The 13,997-nt window shown below is 40.1% G+C and overlaps 1 protein-coding gene across 2 annotated transcripts in view; it reads right to left on the bottom strand.

Annotated features, from left to right (window-relative positions):
- si:dkey-40c11.2 (drebrin-like protein A) overlaps window positions 1-13,750 on the bottom strand; it is a 69,192-nt gene extending 55,442 nt beyond the window's left edge. For both annotated transcript variants that reach the window (XM_057831410.1, XM_057831411.1), the window contains exon 1: window positions 13,415-13,750. In XM_057831410.1, coding sequence (XP_057687393.1) covers window positions 13,415-13,506 — 92 coding nt within the window. In that variant the 5' untranslated portion in view covers window positions 13,507-13,750. The remainder of the gene's footprint in view (window positions 1-13,414) is intronic.
- Between the last annotated feature and the right edge of the window lie 247 nt (window positions 13,751-13,997).

Raw genomic sequence — 13,997 nt, 5'->3', positions numbered from 1 at the left:
AAAAAACGGACATTTATCCGATTAATCGTCTGATTAATCAATTACAAAAAAAAATTATCATTAGTTGCAGCCCTATATGAAGGGATTCATTTCGGTTGGATCTATAACTATACTTGTATATAAATGGAGCAGCCTGTGGGGGTGTTTGTTCCCTATGGACCTGAACAGCTGGGCGGATATTGACAAAATTGTACGCAGTTGTACTTAATGTGTATGGGAGTATTCTTAGATTGATTTGATTTATGTAAGTCCCCCCCCCCCCCCCCCCAAAAAAAAAAAGAAAAATTCGTAACTCCAAAAATTAGCAGAGAAAATGGAACTTGATTGTGGAGGCTACAGCGCCATCTTTTGGGAAGAGACGTGTCTTTTGCGACTGTAATGTCGGAGTTGGCTTTCAAACTTTACGGTTTCATGTACAAATTTAAATCCGCTGTGATGACACATTGTGGCTTTGGTTGTGGTATTCAAACAACAAGACGCTGGATTTTTAAAATTTTCGGATATATTAATCAGGGAATTATTTCAGCTGGATATCCTGATATCTATAAAGGCGAGTTTGTCTGTGTGGCTGTCTATTGCCCCTTTCTCACTGAAACTAGTGGGTCAACGCGCGTTTTTTCCAAGCCGATGCATCCCACTAGCAATTGGCATTTGGCAACTTTCCCATTGACAAAAAAAAAAAGCTGTGTCTCCTCAGCCGTGCGTAAGGTTACGTGACGTCAACACGCTAAGATGCGCGTCGACAAGTGCGACCGAATTCATTCAGTTCAAGGAAGTAAACAATGCAGAGCAACATGGAAGCCTCCTTTCTCCACGGATGGAAAGGAGCTGGCAGGTCTCATCATCTTTCCAATGCTGGGACATGTTGTTCAATGTGGTGCGCTACTGGCTCCTTCTTCTTCTACTAGCTTTGTTGTAAGCGTCGATGTAACTATGGTTGTGGGGCGTGTTAAATGGGAGGCAACTGGCACGTTCTTATGACGCATCGCGTAAGAGCCGACGTCACCACGTAGATTAGGGTGTTGACTGTTGACCCGGGGTTTTGCTTTCACACTGCATGACGATCAGAGCCAAGGTGATTTTAATGCGGGTCGCTTGGCGGGTTGATTGACACGGGTCGAGGCGGGTCGCTGCACCTTTCCCACTGCCACCAAAAGCCGATTGTTAGTGGGTTGACATGGGTTTTTTGGCCAGTGGGAAAGGGGTGTATGTTTTAGTGTATTATGGACGCCAAAACGGCTTGGCGGATTTTGACGAAATTTTACAAAGCTGTACTTTATGTGTCTGGGAGTACTCTCATATGGTTTGATCTCTGAAGGCCTCCATTTAGTGCATTAAAATTAATTAGAAACTCCAAAACCTAGCATAGAAAAATGCCAATTTTCACTTTTTCACCCGAGCAACACCAGGCCATACTGCTCGATAAATGTATCCAGCATACAAAAAAAAAAATCATGGGGAAGCTAACATTTCGAGGTTTCTTATGTGTCAATTTAACAAACATTGGCCCAAACAACCCAGCGCAAATAGCATGCCGGGAAATGCCGGGCCATATTGCTAGTTCACTTTACAGCCTTTTCATAGTCGGGTCAGCTCAGTGTGAAGAGTGGTCCACGGCAAGCGCAAAACAGGAGAAGCCTGACACAGACACTGTCAGGAAGTGAAAAGTGGCAAGCATATTTACTATAGTCCCAAGCACCACTGCATTTATTTTTTTATTGTTGCTCAGGAAAACACCGGCTTTTACTATTTCAAGTAGAGGTAAAGACTTACTAGTTTCGGTGAGAAGGTGAATAGTTTTTTTTTGTTGTTCGTGATACGTGAACTACATTTCCACACATCTTTTAGGTGTTCATCAATGTGCACTGTCCCTATTAAATAAATGAATAGATAAATAAATAAATGAATAAATAAATGCACATTGAAGTACCATTTAGCTTAGCAAGGAGAAGTATGACAATTATTTATCAAGTATTCCAGAGCTCGCAAAACTTCAAAAAACTGCATTTTTCAAGGTTTCGTTGGCTGTGATTTGTTTCTGCCGAAACAACCTGATAGCACAGATATAAGTACGCCTGCACCTCTGCTATTCGATGCGTTGTTGACGTAAGCTTGGCGGCGCTCTGAAAATAGAACAAGGCTCTATTCTGGGCCCAGTCACTCGGCCCAAATTCGTTCAAACTTGACCTTCCGCCCAAAACTGCCATCCATTGCTCACTTTCACCGAGAAGTCCGCACCCACATACACAATGAATGGGTTGCCGCTGAACCCTTCACACTAGGCTGCCGCTAATTTGAAACAGCCTGTGTACACTGTAACCTATGTTATTATACTCGCCTTATTGTAACTTTAGCTTTTATTTTATGTGGTGCAAATTATGGCGAAGCTTTAAATCTCGTTGTACTCTCTACAATGACAATAAAGGCTTTCTATTGTATTGTATTGTATTCTATTCTATTTACCTCAGAACAATCACCTCAAAATGCATACTGATAGTGTTTTCGGTTTTCTACTTTGTTAAATTGTCGACAACTGTGAGAAATCATTAACATGATCAGTGTGGATTTCAACATGTCGGCCTTTAAGCAAAGAGTTTAGAATGACACACCAGCTCTAGTGTCATGCATGTAATGCTCTGACAGGTGGATTCATAAGGAAGTGAGACAAACCAGAACGTGCATTGTCACAAAATTGTTCCCTACACTCTGTTCCCCCTCGAGTGAGGAAATTACCTTCGTGTGCACACGCAAACGCACTGATGTTACCGTGTTTGGTCTCCCTTGCAGGTGTGTGCTCATCTGATCTGTAACTTTAGACTTCTCATGCTTAATCATGCATGAACATGGAAAATCTAACACACAAATGCCACAGCTCAAAGAAACGCTCTGGTGTGGAGATGATTAACATCAACAAAATAATTCATGAGGATTTGCAAGATGAATAGGTTCAACAGCTGTCCTCAGTCATGGAGAAATTGTTAACTTATCAGCCGCCATTGACGATGATAAACGTCCAATCTATTTTGAATGGGAGAGGCTGTCAGTGAATGATCGCTGCCTGTCTATCGTCGTCCATGGCCCTGAAACTTGAGGTCAAACTAATCAGTTGCCTGAAATCATCTTACCAGAAGTGACACAATGCCGCAAACAATTCTCTCAGCTGATTCACACATACGCACATTTTTCTAGGATTGACTAATCCACCGTTGGACTGAGTGGTTTACACTTGGCAGGAACGCGTCTTTATTGGCTGCTGGGTTGAAAATTATTACAATGTGCAGACCAAACCGCTTTCCCAGGAATTCCAGAGACATGGAAAGTTGAAGACAAGGAACTGCTACAAACCTTACGACATGCGTGAGCCAGTTCCTTTCTGGTTTTGTGGAGTATTGATAAAGGATTGAAATGTAAAATTTCCAACATAGTAATGTGACAGTGAAAATGCTCTGTACCCTTAACTGGATTATGACTAGGGATGGGAATCGAAATCCGATTCCAATTCGGAACCGGTTCCGAGTGTTTCAATGCCTCGACATCACAATGAAAAAGCCTTAATGATCCCTTTAACGATTCCTAAAGACGCGTATTGCGTCGTGACGTGTGTTGTTGTCCAGACACATCAAACTAGCATGGCGCCAAGAACCACTCGCTCCAAAGTTTGACTACACTTCACCAGGAAAGAGTGTGAAAATGAAAGGTTACGACGGGTAAGCACGAGCATTGCAGCCATAAACATAAAAATGACAGCATGTAGGTTCAAACGCTCGAAAGTGTGTCTTCACTTCACGAGGAAAAATTACAACAAAGCGACTTGCAGTCATTGCAAGGTGGAGATAACTGCATTGGGAGGGAATACGACTGCGCTGTCCTCACAGAGAGGCTAAGGCTCAGTCCTGGCTATACAGCTAGCTAAACTCCCAAATGACGATGCAGAAGACGTTGGTATAATTTGCTAACTTTATTCAACCATCACTTGAAGAGTGAAACTAAGAATAGAAATGAAACAAATCAATTTCGTCCCCAATAACAAACAGGTTTGCATCAACGTAAATCAGCAATGATTAGCTGCTAATAACAGTATGGTTAGCATTCGTTCGCTAGCATTAGCACATCGTTCAAACCACTACACAACTGGATTTAAGTGTCAGATCGTGAGTGGAAACACAACAACAACAACACAAAAGATGATACATACAGGCGTTGCCTCTGTAGATATTAACATTAACAAAGAACGTAGGCTCGTGGAAGTGTTTCCCTCTCTCACTAACTCGCTCACTCACTTGGATGCGGCATTTCTTCTTTGGGTGTAAGCGCGCTCTTCTTCACGTGAGCGCATTCTTCTTTGCGTGAGGAAGCGCAAGGGCGCCCCCACTTGAGCGTGTAAGCGCCACAAAAACTAAAAGGCATTCAATTCAATGTAATGGTAAAATAATACACGTTAACCCAGCAGTCCCCAAACTGCGGCCCGCGGCCCAAATACGGCCCGCCTCCACATTTGGTCCGGCCATTTTGAATTTTTTTTTTTTCTCAATCGTGTTATTTATTTTCTGGCCTTTTCCTTGAAGAATTCAGAGAGGGTTATTTGGTTATTATCTATTTCATTAATAGTGTTTTTATTATTAATTATTATTATTATTATTATTATTATAAAGAATCCAGAAAGGGTGATTTGATTGTGGCTTTCTGAAAAACAATATTTTTTTACATTTATGCACTTCTGCAATCGTCACACTTTTTCTGTTACAAACTGACCCCGGCCCCTCATCAGAGAAGGGAAAAGTTATGTGGCCCTCACAGGAAAAAGTTTGGGGACCCCTGCTTTAACACATATTGCCAAAGGCAGAACAAAAACCTATCTGCCAATATATACCAATATTTTTTATTTCTATTAGATAAATGTTTCAGTAAAATGTTACACATTCTTTTGTATTTGCCACTTATTGTCACAGTTAACATTGAGGCTTTGGGCCTCTTTTGATCTCGTTGTGAGTTTGTAAGGTTGTGACTTCTGATTAAACAAACTCGATGCCAATCAAAACGTTTGTTCTTGTTTTTCCCCAAATTCGAATCGATAAGAGAATCGATAAGGAATCGAATCGTTAAGCAATATCGATAATGGAATCGGAATCGTAAAAATCCTATCAATTCCCATCCCTAATTATGACTACTTCGATTAATTGATAAATCAATCATCAAATGAATCGACAAGAGTTTTGATCGTTGATTAATTGTTCAGAAAATTTGTTGTCCGAATTTTCACTTCTGAGCCTATATAGTAAATACATATGTACAGTATACATATGTAGTATAGCATAGCATAGCATACCATATCATAGCATCGTATCGTGTAGTATACAGTATAGCCAGGGGTGCACATAAGTGGTCCGCATGCGCGCATGCGTACTGGACGTAGACAAACGTGCTGGCCCTCAACGGCTTCCATATGCTTTTGCGTACCGATGGCTGACCACTGTATTTGCGGCGGACACAAGAAAATAACTTCTCAAAATGTCAAAGAGGCAGGCCACACTGAGGAATTACTTCCGTGTTCCCCCACCCCCGTCAAAAGACAGACAGATGACAGAGACGTCACCGGAGCTACCGGAAAATAAGGACTTTTGCTGAAAAGTGGCTACAGGAAGTACCATGGCTAGAAGCAAATGATGCTCGCACAGAAATGCGGTACAAAATGTGCCGTGAGAATCCCAATGTCGCCGATAAGAGCAGCGCATTTTATGTAGGGTCAAAGAATTTCAGCCATCCAAACTTTGAAAAGCACGAAAAAAAACAGAGTGGCAATCAAGCAAACTATCGATGTCAAACAGGACCCCACTCGCCCTATGGACAAGCGGCGGAATAGGGCGGAATAAAGGTAATGAACAGCGACATGCACTGACAAACGTGTTTTTGCTCGCATTTTACAAAGCTAAACATGCACGTTCAATGAGGTCTTTTGAGGAGGACATCCCACTTTTAAAAAGGCTTGGAGTTAATGTGGGAGCTGCATAATGCCCTTTATTTTGAATTGGTGCTTTTTATTTCTTTACATTTCACTTCAAAGTAATGGCAATTTTGTTGTGCCAGTTGAGGTTAATCAAGCATTAATTCTTAATATAATTAAGTTAATTGGCTCTAAGTAAAGCTTGTCATAAGTTTATCGCATCAGGCGGGTCGGCTCTCAAGCTCAATGAGGACCAAGTCACATCTCCAGGTCCTCCTCTGAGAACCTGGGCAAAAACATTATGTGCACCCCTGAGTATAGCATTGCATAGCATAGCATAGAATAGTAAATATTCTAATTTATGTAGTTTTGTTTTACATATTTTATTGTCTTTTTTATGTTTCTAAGTCTATATGATTTTTTTTTTTTATTTTTTTTTTTTACATTTTTACAACCGAAAAAACAAAGAAAAAAGTAAATATTTTCTTTTTTAAAGAGATATACAAATATAGAAAAAAATCCTTGTGTGATTATTTTTAACATAATTAGCCTATGAAGATTATTTTAATTTTGAACCACACTTTTCAATACTAGTATTGGTTATTTATAATGAGTTACAACTGTATTAACTGTAATATTTGGGTGTTGTATGTGTGCCTTTAGACATACCGGGTTGATGGCCAGCCAAGTAGATGATACATACTAGTACAGAACAAATTGTTTTTAACTCACACATTCACAATTGAGTCAGTTCAAGTACAGTGGTAAGAAAAATTATCTGAACCTTTTGGAATTTCCCACATTTCTGCATAAATCATCATCAAATGTTATCTGATCTTTGTCAAAATCACACAGATGAAAAACTGCTTTAACTAAAACCACCCAAACATTTATAGGTTTTCATATTTTCATAAGTATAGTATGCAAACAATGAAAGAAGGGGGAAAAATAAGTAAGTGAACCATCAGATTTAATATTTGGTGCCCCCCCCCCCCCCCCGCCCCTTTGGCAACAAAAACTTCAACCAGACGCTTCCTGTTGCTGCAGTTTAGATCAGATTCCATTTTGCCTCCACACATGACGTTCTGTGTTACTCCCAAATAATTCAAGTGTGGTTTCATCAGTCCACAAAATATTTTGCCAAAACTTCTGTGGAGTGTCCAAGTGCCTTTTTGTGAACATTAAACGAGCAACAATATTTTTTTAGACAGCAGTGGCTTCCTCCGTGGAGTCCTCCCATGAACACCATTCTTGGTCACAGTTTTACATATAGTTCATGTGTGCACAGTGATATTGGACGGTGGCAGTGATTTCTGTAAATCTTTATAAGACAATCTAGGGTTCTTTTTTTACCTCTCTGAGTATTCTGCACTGAACTCTTTGCGTCATCTTTGATGGACGGCCACTCCTTGGGAGAGAAGCAACAGTGCCAAACTCTCTCCATTTGTAGACAACTTCTCTGACTGTTGATTGATGAACATCAATCTTTCCCATCTTTATACAAATCAACAATCCTTCATCGCAGGTCTTCAGACAGCTCTTTTGACCGAGCCATGATGCACATCAGACAATGCTTCTCATTAGGACATTTCTTACCAAGTGTGTGTTTTATAGTGGGCAAGGCAGCTTTAAACCACTCATCAGCGATTAGGCACACACCTGACTTAAAATGTTTGGTAAAAATTGGTTTCGATTGCTCTTTAAGTCTCCTTAGGCAGAGGGATAACTTTTTTTCGCTCCCTTCTATCATTGTTTGCATGCTGTCCTCATTAAAATATAAAAACGTATAAATGTTTGGGTGGTTTTAGTTAAAGCAGACACTGCATTTTCATCTCTGTGATTTTTACAAAGATTGGATCCCATTTGATGGTGATTTTATGCAGAAATGTGAGAAATTCCGAAAGGTTCAGATACTTTTTCATAGCACTGTAACATGATTTTTTTTGGAACGTGCACAAACACACTCAAACAAAATCCACATTGGATGCCAGGAGCTGAGATTTTAACAATGAACCTCAAAACCTTAAAGCAGTAATGTGAAGTAATTTCTTCACATGCCAAATAGGCTCACAAGTAAAGTAATTAAATATTGTCCAACAAATAAAGCATGAAAAAATAATTCATATGTTGTATATTTGACAAAATAATCGCGTTTCCGAAGTTCGAGCCTGAAAGGGGACGAACCCGGAAGTGATACGTCACACCGGGAACGCGATGGCACCTCCGTACATACGGACGCCATACAGAGCCCTTCAAACAATGATTCAAACAGCGATATAAGCGATAGATCGAGCGCAAGGGAGGAGATCCAAGTTTTTGAAGAGTTGGAGGAAGAAAAGGAGCTTGGAATTTTATATTGGACCTAACATGTATTAGCCAGACGCTAATCAGGATGCAAACGAATGTGCCTAGACTACCTGACATGGAATGGATACAAGACACATCAAGATTACAACATTGGTAAGATATAGGCTGTTATTATTTTCATGATTTGAAGATGCAGGCATTTGCACATAATTTTATGTTTTTGTCTATCTGATGACATTGTTAGAAAAAATAATAATCAGACTTCATGTTCATTTTGGCAGATCCGGCAGCTCTCGTGCATATAAAGTAATAATATAAAAACGTTGGGGGGGAAGAAGGAGATGAGTCGTTGTTATATCTTGACCGAGTGACCCACACGACACCTTTATTGGCTCTTACAACTTTACTCAACGTCTTGCCAAGTGACTCTAAACAACAAATTTTCTCTCTTCTAGTCAAGGAGTAAGGCACAAACAATAACACATCTAAATGACATGCGTACCCTCTACTGGTGAACTCCCGTATTACAACTAAATAATATCCACTATATAACAGTCGTCGATGGCTTTCTCCACTTTATTGTGGCAACAATAAGAAAACAAAGTGGCGTCTAATGGCGTGAGGAAATGTAGTTTTTTCACACAAGCGAACAGATTACAAAGCACCACTTCAGTGTTGTCCCGAGACTACATTTCCCATGATTCACTGCGTGACCTGCGCGCTCGCTGATTCACTGCGAGATTGACACAATGCCAACACGCTAAATTGTCAACTGTCAGCGGCTCTCGCGACACAAACTAGAAGGCTATCAAGCGATCACCGTGAAAGAAACGCCGAACCGTACAAATGCAATGCAATGCTAGAAGCATGAAGGTGGAAATACATAATACAAATACAAATAAATGTGCACAAACTCACCGGCGGTGTGTGTCTCTTACTGCAACGTGATTTACCGCGACGCCAACCCGCTTATGTGCACATCCACAACCCTTTCCCGATTGACAGTGGATTAACCCTTTCGGACAAGATCGTAGATGACGCACACTTTAAACACGCTTAACCTAGCGAACGCAACAACAACTATGATCGGGGATTGCCACGAGTTAACTTTCGGCTAACGTCGCTAGCTTATACTGTTCATTCCACAACAGTTGGCAGCTCTGCTTTGACAAAGTCATCAGTCATCTATCCAAAAATCACACTTACTTTCTGGCAAATCCTTGATCATAAGCAGACCGGTTAAGGAAGCAGGCATCTTCGAAGTGTTTGCAGCAGAGAACACTATTCGATGATGGCATGAAATTCATTCGCTTCGTGCGAACGAAAGATGTCCATTTACGTGCTCTGCTATCCTTTGGCCACTCATACAACTTTTCGTTTGAGTGAGAACAAAACATCGCCAGACACCGCCGTGGCATCTTACCGAGAAGCAATGCAACAAACAATACTGTTCTATGGCACACTTCCCTCGCACTTCACGGTGTCACGTAATTTCCGAAGATTTCCGAAGATTGCCGAAGAGAAGCATTTTCATTGTCAAGGGCGTTGCTATGGGTTAAACAAAGAATCTGGAAGGGTCGCGTTAAAAAAAATAATGAAAATATGCTTATAACTGTTTAGCCATTGATATGATTCAAAAACATGGTTGGCCAACCTAACTTCACATTACAGCTTTAAGTCTGATATATTAATCATTAAGTCTCACACACACAAAAAAAACAATTTCTGAACTAATTCAAAAAGAATGAATCCTTTTAATTCTCATTTGTTAATCATTAACTTGTACAGATGTGCTTCATCAAGTGTCCTGTGATGTGCGTAATTAAAGATGAGTCATGAGACTCGAGTTGCTTCATTGTGCGAAGAAGCATATGCAAACCCATCCCTTGTCATAACCTGCAACCCGACTAACCTGACACCTGCACGTCACCATGGTGACCTATCAAAACAAACACTTAGCTCTCCTTCTGTCCCACACTCTCAAGTCGGAGTGGGAACCTCTGGATACATCAAAATACGATACGATTTGCAATACAAGGATCACGATAACGATGATGTCATTCAATTATTGATACATGGGTCAGGAAATCATTCTAGGATATTCTACAAAGCAAACATATAAACAGAAAAACAAGCTCTTTTCATCCTTTTGCTGTGAAAGATTGTATCACCAGTAGATGTCCGATCCGTTTGAAGTGAGAGGGATGGCAGCAAATTTTGGGTCACTGAAAAGGAAGTGACTCAAGAATATCCCCAAATGAATAGGAAGCAACAAGAAGTGACCCGTAAATGCCCACAAAAGAATATGAATGCTCTGGTTTCAGTGCCATGGACGGCACTAGACATCCGATCCAGTCAAAATGAAGCGCTGTCAATGGCAGCCGGTTAGCTAACATAGACACTATTCTAATGAAATATTTTGGTAGCAACCTGCTGGCTCCCTTTTAAAAAAAAAAAAAAAAAAAAAAAAAGTGACATTTGATTCTTGGTGGGACCATATTGATAACCTTTTGGGCTACAATATATCACACTTTTTCAATATACTGTATTGTCACACTCCTACACTGAAACCCGTTTCTCTCCGCATTTCCCATTCATCACACACAGCTTCTCCTCACGTGCGTCCACTCTTTTTAATAACCAAAAGTAGCCCAAATTACGAGTTGTATCTCAGCCAAGAACTGCAGAACATGTGCGCTCTTGCGGGATTCAAACACGGATGACGCGCATCTGTTTTAGAAGTCTCCCAACTTGTTCAGTTTCCTTTCTTCAGCGCATTTGAGATCATCTCTTCCAAGATCCACGTCTATCATCATGTAGGCGAGCGAATCCCATGTGGAATGTATCGATGTTCCACTCAGCCTCTCATTGAATTGTTTGGCTTACAACCTACCGACTGTGAAACAATTCCATGAACACAAACATCTCCAATATGCCCAGAGGACACAATGCCATGACTCATCTGTCAAACAAGATACTATGGCATACTGTACTTATTTAAGATCAGTTCAGTTGTATTAACATTTTAAATCCAGTACATCTGCATTTAATCTATCGGCCAATCGATCGGGGCTGATGTAATAAATTATGGGGCATCGGTGATCGGTCAATCACTAAATATATAACTGAACTTGTCTGGTGATCGCGTCTCCAGTCACGTAGCCACTTTAGCCCGCTAACATTTTGGTCTAGTGCTGCAACGATTAATCGATTAACCCAGGTATTCGATTAGAAAAAAAATATTCGAATTAAATTTTCCTGCCTTGAGTATTCGTTTAAATTAAAGTGGCATTGTAATGGTTTGTTTTGAAAGTGTTTGCCTTTAGTTTCGTTGATTTGGGTGGGTACACTGCCCTCTAGTCTGCCTCATTTCACATAGCTGAACCCAGCTGCTTCCTGTTAAGACCAACATAAGCTGTTTTTCTTTGAGCTAATTTTTAAAAATTTTTTTTTTTTTTATGCATTTGTAATTTAAAGGTATATTTAGACATTTATTGTGGGAATATGTGTTTTAACTATTTGTTAAGAGCATTGTTAAAAAAAAAAAAAAAAAAAGGCATTTTATAGCATTTAAACTAGCGGACTTTTGCTATGTATGTTAGCCAAATGTTATTTTGTTGTACATATATCCTCATTTATTTATTTTTTTATACCGTTTGAGGCTCAGGTCAGATATTTTAATTTTTTATCTTCCTCAATCGATTACTCGATTATTCGAACTAACTAGTTCATCGATTATTCGACTACTAAAATAATCGATAGCTTCAGGCCTATTTTGGTCACTGACATACGTGATCATTAATATGAGCATTTAAGACCACATGTTTGGGTGTTTTCATATTTTCGCGGCCCCAGCATAATGTTTACGATTGTAATGTCTGCCATTCTTTGCTACGTTATTAAGGGAAATAATGAAATTTGTATAGGTGTTCCATTTAATCGATGTGTGGTCATTGTTTTACGGTCTGGAAATGGTGTTATTAATCTGTCTTTCTTTTGTGAGTAAATTCAGTCAAATAATACCTGTTTGGTTAAAGCTCACATTTGGCTAACACTCAAACTGTTTCAGCAGTAAAATGTATTAGGATCCTAGAAAAAAAAGTGACGAGGATACACGTCCAATCATATGGCTCTTTTATCCTTCTCTGTGATTTTAAAGGAGTTTATCACAAGTTGACGTCCAATCCATTTGAACTGCGAGGGTGGCAGCACCAATTAGTTAATTAAATATTTTAGAAGTTTGTAATTTTTTTAGCTTTTTTAGCTTTTAGCATTGGTGTGTGTGTGTGTGTGCGTGAAAGGGTAAATGTGTGCTAATATAATGGACTTTGGGCACTGTAACAATGTAGATAAAGGCACTATATGAGTACTGTCCACTGTCACTAGCTGAATAAAAAAGTTCGAGAGCCAAATTTCTGACTAATACGAACAGTTGGTGCCATCACAGCTGGATTTTGGGGGGATTTTATTGATGCGCCATGAATCTGCTATGACAGCATATAGACATATTGTTCTATCAAACACAACAGTTTTTTTTTTTTTTTTTTTTTGGCTTAAAATACAGCAGTTTTAATTTAAAGATGGGTGCAAGAGCAGAAACTGTTTTTTCAGTCTTCTCTGTTTTCCGCCATATATATATGCACAGAGAGTTTTATACTACACATTTATATTTACACATGTACACTACTGAAACAAACTTTATACTATATAATCTATATCTATGATGTTGGGATAGCTTTATTCAACAACAACAAAACATGCTGCTTAATTAATTTTTGAGGGATTGGTTCGGTACTCGGTATCGGAGGAGCCTCATACTCTCGTGAATATGTTATCTGGACATCCCTACAAATAATATAAGCCTCACGTTACTTTTGGGGGCAGTGAGTCATGCAGTGACTGCGCTTTGCGTGCGTAATGGACGATCATCACCTCTCCAGTTTGCAAACTTAAATGTCTCATTTTAAATGTAGGACAATTGAGTTGTAAAAATAGCCCACGTTGCGTGCACAGTTTTGCAGTGCAACACTTTGCTCATAGGATTAATCAAATAAAGCCTCTAATTACGCAACGGCTCATGGAGACGTCAGCGAACGCCTCATTCGGTAACATGAAACTTACAACACAAAGGGGTTGCTATGCATTGAATTCAACGGAAGGTGTTACCAGTTCGTTGAGGAGCGATGGTTGAGGATGTCCTCCTTGGCCGTAAGCAGTGACAGGCTGTAAGTGTCAAGGTTCACCGTACGCATGCTCATGGTGCCTTCAAGTGTCCAAACTTCGTCTCTTCACTGGTCCCCCGCTTGTACTCGGGGTGCGACTATTTGCTGGGATCCACAGCGGGGGTAAAACAACCAGGGTAGGTGGAATAAAAAGAAGAAAACAGTCCACGAAAGGTTTACACGCAGGTTGCACGCAACGTGAGTTCAAGTTTCAAAGTGGAACGATCCGTCGTGCAGAGGGTGCGCACTTCCAGCGTGGATGAGATGAGTGTGCACACTCTACCGGGCTTTGTGTCAGACCGGAGAGGGGGCAGCGCAATAAGTTTGCAGCAAAAAGCCCCACCTCCTGTTGAGTGAGTGGAAAGCCGAATGACTTCAGTGGCTGGGCACACCGTCCAGAGTCATCTTAGCAGGGAAGCAGTTTCTTGCAGCAAGTTTTTGATTGATACTTATTCATATCAATTGTTAACTCATTGGCTGCAACTTAGGTGGATAGAGGACCTAAGTTGCTTTAAAAATGAACTGTT

This window comes from Corythoichthys intestinalis, chromosome 3, assembly GCF_030265065.1.
Source record: "Corythoichthys intestinalis isolate RoL2023-P3 chromosome 3, ASM3026506v1, whole genome shotgun sequence".
In the NCBI taxonomy this organism is placed as follows: Eukaryota; Metazoa; Chordata; class Actinopteri; order Syngnathiformes; family Syngnathidae; genus Corythoichthys; species Corythoichthys intestinalis.
The sequence above is the reverse complement of the archived record's forward strand: the minus strand, read 5'-3'. Positions and strand labels throughout refer to the sequence as shown.